Raw genomic sequence first — 12209 nt, forward strand, 5'->3', positions numbered from 1 at the left:
GTACAGCGATCCTGGTTCTGTGCAGTATTATGTAACTCACACACCAGCATACAGTACAGCGATCCTGGTTCTGTGCAGTATTATGTAACTCACACACCAGCATACAGTACAGCGATTCTGTGCAGTATTATGTAACTCACACACCAGCATACAGTACAGTGATTCTGTGCAGTATTATGTAACTCACACACCAGCATACAGTACAGCGATTCTGTGCAGTATTATGTAACTCACACACCAGCATACAGTACAGCGATCCTGGTTCTGTGCAGTATTATGTAACTCACACACCAGCATACAGTACAGCGATTCTGTGCAGTATTATGTAACTCACACACCAGCATACAGTACAGCGATTCTGTGCAGTATTATGTAACTCACACACCAGCATACAGTACAGCGATTCTGTGCAGTATTATGTAACTCACACACCAGCATACAGTACAGCGATCCTGGTTCAGTGCAGTATTATGTAACTCACACACCAGCATACAGTACAGCGATTCTGTGCAGTATTATGTAACTCACTCACCAGCATACAGTACAGCGATCCTGGTTCTGTGCAGTATTATGTAACTCACACACCAGCATACAGTACAGCGATTCTGTGCAGTATTATGTAACTCACACACCAGCATACAGTACAGCGATTCTGTGCAGTATTATGTAACTCACACACCAGCATACAGTACAGCGATCCTGGTTCTGTGCAGTATTATGTAACTCACACACCAGCATACAGTACAGCGATCCTGGTTCTGTGCAGTATTATGTAACTCACACACCAGCATACAGTACAGCGATCCTGGTTCTGTGCAGTATTATGTAACTCACACACCAGCATACAGTACAGCGATCCTGGTTCTGTGCAGTATTATGTAACTCACACACCAGCATACAGTACAGCGATCCTGGTTCTGTGCAGTATTATGTAACTCACACACCAGCATACAGTACAGCGATCCTGGTTCTGTGCAGTATTATGTAACTCACACACCAGCATACAGTACAGCGATCCTGGTTCTGTGCAGTATTATGTAACTCACACACCAGCATACAGTACAGCGATTCTGTGCAGTATTATGTAACTCACACACCAGCATACAGTACAGTGATTCTGTGCAGTATTATGTAACTCACACACCAGCATACAGTACAGCGATTCTGTGCAGTATTATGTAACTCACACACCAGCATACAGTACAGCGATCCTGGTTCTGTGCAGTATTATGTAACTCACACACCAGCATACAGTACAGTGATTCTGTGCAGTATTATGTAACTCACACACCAGCATACAGTACAGCGATCCTGGTTCTGTGCAGTATTATGTAACTCACACACCAGCATACAGTACAGCGATCCTGGTTCTGTGCAGTATTATGTAACTCACGCACCAGCATACAGTACAGCGATCCTGGTTCTGTGCAGTATTATGTAACTCACACACCAGCATACAGTACAGCGATTCTGTGCAGTATTATGTAACTCACACACCAGCATACAGTACAGCGATCCTGGTTCTGTGCAGTATTATGTAACTCACACACCAGTATACAGTACAGCGATTCTGTGCAGTATTATGTAACTCACACACCAGCATACAGTACAGCGATTCTGTGCAGTATTATGTAACTCACACACCAGCATACAGTACAGTGATTCTCTGCAGTATTATGTAACTCACACACCAGCATACAGTACAGCGATCCTGGTTCTGTGCAGTATTATGTAACTCACACACCAGCATACAGTACAGCGATCCTGGTTCTGTGCAGTATTATGTAACTCACACACCAGCATACAGTACAGCGATTCTGTGCAGTATTATGTAACTCACACACCAGCATACAGTACAGCGATCCTGGCTCTGTGCAGTATTATGTAACTCACACACCAGCATACAGTACAGCGATCCTGGTTCTGTGCAGTATTATGTAACTCACACACCAGCATACAGTACAGCGATTCTGTGCAGTATTATGTAACTCACACACCAGCATACAGTACAGCGATTCTGTGCAGTATTATGTAACTCACACACCAGCATACAGTACAGCGATCCTGGTTCTGTGCAGTATTATGTAACTCACACACCAGCATACAGTACAGCGATTCTGTGCAGTATTATGTAACTCACACACCAGCATACAGTACAGCGATTCTGTGCAGTATTATGTAACTCACACACCAGCATACAGTACAGCGATTCTGTGCAGTATTATGTAACTCACACACCAGCATACAGTACAGCGATCCTGGTTCTGTGCAGTATTATGTAACTCACACACCAGCATACAGTACAGTGATTCTGTGCAGTATTATGTAACTCACACACCAGCATACAGTACAGCGATCCTGGTTCTGTGCAGTATTATGTAACTCACACACCAGCATACAGTACAGCGATCCTGGTTCTGTGCAGTATTATGTAACTCACGCACCAGCATACAGTACAGCGATCCTGGTTCTGTGCAGTATTATGTAACTCACACACCAGCATACAGTACAGCGATTCTGTGCAGTATTATGTAACTCACACACCAGCATACAGTACAGCGATCCTGGTTCTGTGCAGTATTATGTAACTCACACACCAGCATACAGTACAGCGATCCTGGTTCTGTGCAGTATTATGTAACTCACACACCAGCATACAGTACAGCGATCCTGGTTCTGTGCAGTATTATGTAACTCACACACCAGTATACAGTACAGCGATTCTGTGCAGTATTATGTAACTCACACACCAGCATACAGTACAGCGATTCTGTGCAGTATTATGTAACTCACACACCAGCATACAGTACAGTGATTCTCTGCAGTATTATGTAACTCACACACCAGCATACAGTACAGCGATCCTGGTTCTGTGCAGTATTATGTAACTCACACACCAGCATACAGTACAGCGATCCTGGTTCTGTGCAGTATTATGTAACTCACACACCAGCATACAGTACAGCGATTCTGTGCAGTATTATGTAACTCACACACCAGCATACAGTACAGCGATCCTGGCTCTGTGCAGTATTATGTAACTCACACACCAGCATACAGTACAGCGATCCTGGTTCTGTGCAGTATTATGTAACTCACGCACCAGCATACAGTACAGCGATCCTGGTTCTGTGCAGTATTATGTAACTCACACACCAGCATACAGTACAGCGATTCTGTGCAGTATTATGTAACTCACACACCAGCATACAGTACAGCGATCCTGGTTCTGTGCAGTATTATGTAACTCACACACCAGCATACAGTACAGCGATCCTGGTTCTGTGCAGTATTATGTAACTCACACACCAGCATACAGTACAGCGATCCTGGTTCTGTGCAGTATTATGTAACTCACACACCAGTATACAGTACAGCGATTCTGTGCAGTATTATGTAACTCACACACCAGCATACAGTACAGCGATTCTGTGCAGTATTATGTAACTCACACACCAGCATACAGTACAGTGATTCTCTGCAGTATTATGTAACTCACACACCAGCATACAGTACAGCGATCCTGGTTCTGTGCAGTATTATGTAACTCACACACCAGCATACAGTACAGCGATCCTGGTTCTGTGCAGTATTATGTAACTCACACACCAGCATACAGTACAGCGATTCTGTGCAGTATTATGTAACTCACACACCAGCATACAGTACAGCGATCCTGGCTCTGTGCAGTATTATGTAACTCACACACCAGCATACAGTACAGCGATCCTGGTTCTGTGCAGTATTATGTAACTCACACACCAGCATACAGTACAGCGATTCTGTGCAGTATTATGTAACTCACACACCAGCATACAGTACAGCGATTCTGTGCAGTATTATGTAACTCACACACCAGCATACAGTACAGCGATCCTGGTTCTGTGCAGTATTATGTAACTCACACACCAGCATACAGTACAGCGATTCTGTGCAGTATTATGTAACTCACACACCAGCATACAGTACAGCGATTCTGTGCAGTATTATGTAACTCACACACCAGCATACAGTACAGCGATTCTGTGCAGTATTATGTAACTCACACACCAGCATACAGTACAGCGATCCTGGTTCTGTGCAGTATTATGTAACTCACACACCAGCATACAGTACAGTGATTCTGTGCAGTATTATGTAACTCACACACCAGCATACAGTACAGCGATCCTGGTTCTGTGCAGTATTATGTAACTCACACACCAGCATACAGTACAGCGATCCTGGTTCTGTGCAGTATTATGTAACTCACGCACCAGCATACAGTACAGCGATCCTGGTTCTGTGCAGTATTATGTAACTCACACACCAGCATACAGTACAGCGATTCTGTGCAGTATTATGTAACTCACACACCAGCATACAGTACAGCGATCCTGGTTCTGTGCAGTATTATGTAACTCACACACCAGCATACAGTACAGCGATCCTGGTTCTGTGCAGTATTATGTAACTCACACACCAGCATACAGTACAGCGATCCTGGTTCTGTGCAGTATTATGTAACTCACACACCAGCATACAGTACAGCGATTCTGTGCAGTATTATGTAACTCACACACCAGCATACAGTACAGCGATTCTGTGCAGTATTATGTAACTCACACACCAGCATACAGTACAGTGATTCTCTGCAGTATTATGTAACTCACACACCAGCATACAGTACAGCGATCCTGGTTCTGTGCAGTATTATGTAACTCACACACCAGCATACAGTACAGCGATCCTGGTTCTGTGCAGTATTATGTAACTCACACACCAGCATACAGTACAGCGATTCTGTGCAGTATTATGTAACTCACACACCAGCATACAGTACAGCGATCCTGGCTCTGTGCAGTATTATGTAACTCACACACCAGCATACAGTACAGCGATCCTGGTTCTGTGCAGTATTATGTAACTCACACACCAGCATACAGTACAGCGATTCTGTGCAGTATTATGTAACTCACACACCAGCATACAGTACAGCGATTCTGTGCAGTATTATGTAACTCACACACCAGCATACAGTACAGCGATCCTGGTTCTGTGCAGTATTATGTAACTCACACACCAGCATACAGTACAGCGATTCTGTGCAGTATTATGTAACTCACACACCAGCATACAGTACAGCGATTCTGTGCAGTATTATGTAACTCACACACCAGCATACAGTACAGCGATTCTGTGCAGTATTATGTAACTCACACACCAGCATACAGTACAGCGATCCTGGTTCAGTGCAGTATTATGTAACTCACACACCAGCATACAGTACAGCGATTCTGTGCAGTATTATGTAACTCACTCACCAGCATACAGTACAGCGATCCTGGTTCTGTGCAGTATTATGTAACTCACACACCAGCATACAGTACAGCGATTCTGTGCAGTATTATGTAACTCACACACCAGCATACAGTACAGCGATTCTGTGCAGTATTATGTAACTCACACACCAGCATACAGTACAGCGATCCTGGTTCTGTGCAGTATTATGTAACTCACACACCAGCATACAGTACAGCGATTCTGTGCAGTATTATGTAACTCACACACCAGCATACAGTACAGCGATTCTGTGCAGTATTATGTAACTCACACACCAGCATACAGTACAGCGATTCTGTGCAGTATTATGTAACTCACACACCAGCATACAGTACAGCGATTCTGTGCAGTATTATGTAACTCACACACCAGCATACAGTACAGCGATCCTGGTTCAGTGCAGTATTATGTAACTCACACACCAGCATACAGTACAGCGATTCTGTGCAGTATTATGTAACTCACACACCAGCATACAGTACAGCGATCCTGGTTCTGTGCAGTATTATGTAACTCACTCACCAGCATACAGTACAGCGATCCTGGTTCTGTGCAGTATTATGTAACTCACACACCAGCATACAGTACAGCGATCCTGGTTCTGTGCAGTATTATGTAACTCACACACCAGCATACAGTACAGCGATTCTGTGCAGTATTATGTAACTCACACACCAGCATACAGTACAGCGATCCTGGTTCTGTGCAGTATTATGTAACTCACACACCAGCATACAGTACAGTGATTCTGGCTCTGTGCAGTATTATGTAACTCACACACCAGCATACAGTACAGCGATCCTGGCTCTGTGCAGTATTATGTAACTCACACACCAGCATACAGTACAGCGATCCTGGCTCTGTGCAGTATTATGTAACTCACACACCAGCATACAGTACAGCGATCCTGGTTCTGTGCAGTATTATGTAACTCACTCACCAGCATACAGTACAGCGATCCTGGTTCTGTGCAGTATTATGTAACTCACACACCAGCATACAGTACAGCGATCCTGGTTCTGTGCAGTATTATGTAACTCACTCACCAGCATACAGTACAGCGATTCTGGCTCTGTGCAGTATTATGTAACTCACACACCAGCATACAGTACAGTGATTCTGGCTCTGTGCAGTATTATGTAACTCACACACCAGCATACAGTACAGTGATTCTGGCTCTGTGCAGTATTATGTAACTCACACACCAGCATACAGTACAGTGATCCTGGTTCTGTGCAGTATTATGTAACTCACTCACCAGCATACAGTACAGCGATTCTGGCTCTGTGCAGTATTATGTAACTCACACACCAGCATACAGTACAGCGATCCTGGTTCTGTGCAGTATTATGTAACTCACACACCAGCATACAGTACAGCGATTCTGGTTCTGTGCAGTATTATGTAACTCACTCACCAGCATACAGTACAGCGATTCTGTGCAGTATTATGTAACTCACACACCAGCATACAGTACAGCGATTCTGTTCAGTATTATGTAACTCACACACCAGCATACAGTACAGCGATTCTGGTTCTGTGCAGTATTATGTAACTCACACACCAGCATACAGTACAGCGATCCTGGTTCTGTGCAGTATTATGTAACTCACACACCAGCATACAGTACAGCGATCCTGGTTCTGTGCAGTATTATGTAACTCACACACCAGCATACAGTACAGCGATTCTGTGCAGTATTATGTAACTCACACACCAGCATACAGTACAGCGATCCTGGTTCTGTGCAGTATTATGTAACCCACACACCAGCATACAGTACAGCGATCCTGGTTCTGTGCAGTATTATGTAACTCACACACCAGCATACAGTACAGCGATCCTGGTTCTGTGCAGTATTATGTAACTCACACACCAGCATACAGTACAGCGATTCTGTGCAGTATTATGTAACTCACACACCAGCATACAGTACAGCGATCCTGGCTCTGTGCAGTATTATGTAACTCACACACCAGCATACAGTACAGCGATCCTGGCTCTGTGCAGTATTATGTAACTCACACACCAGCATACAGTACAGTGATTCTGGCTCTGTGCAGTATTATGTAACTCACACACCAGCATACAGTACACCGATCCTGGTTCTGTGCAGTATTATGTAACTCACACACCAGCATACAGTACAGCGATCCTGGCTCTGTGCAGTATTATGTAACTCACACACCAGCATACAGTACAGCTATTCTGGCTCTGTGCAGTATTATGTAACTCACACACCAGCATACAGTACAGCGATCCTGGTTCTGTGCAGTATTATGTAACTCACACACCAGCATACAGTACAGCGATCCTGGTTCTGTGCAGTATTATGTACCTCACACACCAGCATACAGTACAGCGATTCTGTGCAGTATTATGTAACTCACACACCAGCATACAGTACAGCGATCCTGGTTCTGTGCAGTATTATGTAACTCACACACCAGCATACAGTGTACAGCGATCCTGGTTCTGTGCAGTATTATGTAACTCACACACCAGCATACAGTACAGCGATCCTGGTTCTGTGCAGTATTATGTAACTCACACACCAGCATACAGTACAGCGATTCTGTGCAGTATTATGTAACTCACACACCAGCATACAGTACAGTGATTCTCTGCAGTATTATGTAACTCACACACCAGCATACAGTACAGCGATCCTGGTTCTGTGCAGTATTATGTAACTCACACACCAGCATACAGTACAGCGATTCTGTGCAGTATTATGTAACTCACACACCAGCATACAGTACAGCGATCCTGGTTCAGTGCAGTATTATGTAACTCACGCACCAGCATACAGTACAGCGATCCTGGTTCTGTGCAGTATTATGTAACTCACGCACCAGCTTCTGTGCAGTATTATGTAACTCACGCACCAGCATACAGTACAGAGATTCTGGTTCTGTGCAGTATTATGTAACTCACACACCAGCATACAGTACAGCGATTCTGTGCAGTATTATGTAACTCACACACCAGCATACAGTACAGCTATTCCGGCTCTGTGCAGTATTATGTAACTCACGCACCAGCATACAGTACAGCGATCCTGGTTCTGTGCAGTATTATGTAACTCACAGACCAGCATACAGTACAGCTATTCTGGCTCTGTGCAGTATTATGCAACTCACGCACCAGCATACAGTACAGTGATTCTGGCTCTGTGCAGTATTATGTAACTCACACACCAGCATACAGTACAGTGATTCTGGCTCTGTGCAGTATTATGTAACTCACACACCAGCATACAGTACAGCGATCCTGGTTCTGTGCAGTATTATGTAACTCACACACCAGCATACAGTACAGCGATTCTGGTTCTGTGCAGTATTATGTAACTCACGCACCAGCATACAGTACAGCTATTCCGGCTCTGTGCAGTATTATGTAACTCACGCACCAGCATACAGTACAGCGATCCTGGTTCTGTGCAGTATTATGTAACTCACAGACCAGCATACAGTACAGCTATTCTGGCTCTGTGCAGTATTATGCAACTCACGCACCAGCATACAGTACAGTGATTCTGGCTCTGTGCAGTATTATGTAACTCACACACCAGCATACAGTACAGTGATTCTGGCTCTGTGCAGTATTATGTAACTCACACACCAGCATACAGTACAGCGATCCTGGTTCTGTGCAGTATTATGTAACTCACACACCAGCATACAGTACAGCGATTCTGGTTCTGTGCAGTATTATGTAACTCACGCACCAGCATACAGTACAGCGATTCTGGTTCTGTGCAGTATTATGTAACTCACGCACCAGCATACAGTACAGCGATTCTGGTTCTGTGCAGTCTTATGTAACTCACACACCAGCATACAGTACAGCGATCCTGGCTCTGTGCAGTATTATGTAACTCACACACCAGCATACAGTACAGCTATTCTGGCTCTGTGCAGTATTATGTAACTCACACACCAGCATACAGTACAGCGATTCTGGTTCTGTGCAGTATTATGTAACTCACACACCAGCATACAGTACAGTGATTCTGGCTCTGTGCAGTATTATGTAACTCACACACCAGCATACAGTACAGCGATCCTGTGCAGTATTATGTAACTCACACACCAGCATACAGTACAGCGATCCTGGTTCTGTGCAGTATTATGTACCTCACACACCAGCATACAGTACAGCGATTCTGTGCAGTATTATGTAACTCACACACCAGCATACAGTACAGCGATCCTGGTTCTGTGCAGTATTATGTAACTCACGCACCAGCATACAGTACAGCGATCCTGGTTCTGTGCAGTATTATGTAACTCACGCACCAGCATACAGTACAGCGATCCTGGTTCTGTGCAGTATTATGTAACTCACGCACCAGCATACAGTACAGCGATCCTGGTTCTGTGCAGTATTATGTAACTCACGCACCAGCATACAGTACAGCGATCCTGGTTCTGTGCAGTATTATGTAACTCACACACCAGCATACAGTACAGAGATTCTGGTTCTGTGCAGTATTATGTAACTCACACACCAGCATACAGTACAGCTATTCTGGCTCTGTGCAGTATTATGTAACTCACACACCAGCATACAGTACAGCGATCCTGGTTCTGTGCAGTATTATGTAACTCACGCACCAGCATACAGTACAGCTATTCTGTGCAGTATTATGTAACTCACACACCAGCATACAGTACAGCGATCCTGGTTCTGTGCAGTATTATGTAACTCACACACCAGCATACAGTACAGCGATCCTGGCTCTGTGCAGTATTATGTAACTCACACACCAGCATACAGTACAGCGATCCTGGTTCTGTGCAGTATTATGTAACGCACACACCAGCATACAGTACAGCGATCCTGGTTCTGTGCAGTATTATGTAACTCACGCACCAGCATACAGTACAGCGATTCTGGTTCTGTGCAGTATTATGTAACTCACGCACCAGCATACAGTACAGAGATTCTGGTTCTGTGCAGTATTATGTAACTCACACACCAGCATACAGTACAGCTATTCTGTGCAGTATTATGTAACTCACACACCAGCATACAGTACAGCTATTCTGGCTCTGTGCAGTATTATGTAACTCACACACCAGCATACAGTACAGCGATCCTGGTTCTGTGCAGTATTATGTAACTCACGCACCAGCATACAGTACAGCTATTCTGGCTCTGTGCAGTATTATGTAACTCACGCACCAGCATACAGTACAGCTATTCTGGCTCTGTGCAGTATTATGTAACTCACACACCAGCATACAGTACAGCGATCCTGGTTCTGTGCAGTATTATGTAACTCACACACCAGCATACAGTACAGCGATCCTGGTTCTGTGCAGTATTATGTAACTCACACACCAGCATACAGTACAGCGATTCTGTGCAGTATTATGTAACTCACGCACCAGCATACAGTACAGCGATTCTGGCTCTGTGCAGTATTATGTAACTCACACACCAGCATACAGTACAGCGATTCTGTGCAGTATTATGTAACTCACACACCAGCACACAGTACAGCGATCCTGGTTCTGTGCAGTATTATGTAACTCACACACCAGCATACAGTACAGCGATCCTGGCTCTGTGCAGTATTATGTAACTCACACACCAGCATACAGTACAGCGATCCTGGTTCTGTGCAGTATTATGTAACTCACACACCAGCATACAGTACAGCGATTCTGGCTCTGTGCAGTATTATGTAACTCACGGCTTTGGATAAAAAGTACTGGGATGAAGTAGTAAGTACTCATGTCCGGCAGAAAACAGCATCCGTGTCCCTCCAGCATCTGCATCAGCTGACTGAAAGACAAAACACAAAGAGGGATAGATTAGATATAGATATATACGGAAACAGAAGTAGGTTAATAACATGTTGTTATATAAGCACAAAGGCGGGTACAAAGTGTGTGTAATGTCACTGCACCTTTATTAGTCAATAACATCGCAGTACTCACACTGAGGGGGAGATGTATCAAACCTTGGAGAGTGATAAAGTGGGGAGAGATAAAGTACCAACCAATCAGCTCCTAACTGCCATGTTACAGGCTCTGTTTGAAAAATGATAATTAGGACAGTTAGACAGGAGGCCGGCCCCACGTGTATAATGGCGGCCGCGGCACTGAAGGGGTTAACCCCCGTGCTGTCATTTTTAAAAGGACAAAAGGCGCCAGGCGCCCATTGTAAATGTGTACTCTGCGCTAGGCGCTGAGCGTTAATACGTGCGCTTTTAATGTTTTATATGCCGTGGCCTGGACCCGCTGCACTGGGGGAGTGTAGGTAGAGTGTGGCTGCACTGGGGGAGTGTAGGTAGAGTGTGTCTGCACTGGGGGAGTGTGGGTAGAGTGTGGCTGCACTGGGGGAGTGTGGGTAGAGTGTGTCTGCACGCTGGGGGAGTGTGGGTAGAGTGTGTCTGCACGCTGGGGGAGTGTGGGTAGAGTGTGTCTGCACGCTGGGGGAGTGTGGGTAGAGTGTGTCTGCACGCTGGGGGAGTGTGGGTAGAGTGTGTCTGCACGCTGGGGGAGTGTGGGTAGAGTGTGTCTGCACGCTGGGGGAGTGTGGGTAGAGTGTGGCTGCACTGGGGGAGTATGGGTAGAGTGTGGCTGCACTGGAGGACAGGGAGACCAATCTCCCACTGCGACCAGCACTGAAGCAGTTAAAGTGGACACAGTATAAAAGCACACTGCACATGGTTCATAGTAATACTGCACATGGTTTGTTTACTGTATTAATATACACATATTTTGCGGTAGAGCACTGCATCTGCAATGAATTGGTGTATAAAGCAGAGTAGTGTAGTCTTTGACATGTTTGAATATATTTGTATGTAATATGGGTTTAAATGCACTTTTTGTATATGACCTGACCAGCCTCTGGGGCTGCAGGAAACTAGA

The 12209-nt window shown here is 44.8% G+C and overlaps 1 protein-coding gene across 1 annotated transcript in view; it reads right to left on the reverse strand.

Moving 5' to 3' along the window:
* Window positions 1–12209, reverse strand: part of LOC148532538 (uncharacterized) — a 44191-nt gene that overhangs the window by 18562 nt on the left and 13420 nt on the right. Inside the window, exon 2 of the mRNA XM_088467514.1 lies at window positions 11027–11118. Coding sequence (XP_088323640.1) covers window positions 11027–11111 — 85 coding nt within the window. The 5' untranslated portion in view covers window positions 11112–11118. The remainder of the gene's footprint in view (window positions 1–11026; window positions 11119–12209) is intronic.

The sequence above is a fragment of the Taudactylus pleione genome, unplaced genomic scaffold, assembly GCF_031769625.1.
Source record: "Taudactylus pleione unplaced genomic scaffold, aTauple2 ptg000073l, whole genome shotgun sequence".
NCBI classification, from domain to species: Eukaryota; Metazoa; Chordata; class Amphibia; order Anura; family Myobatrachidae; genus Taudactylus; species Taudactylus pleione.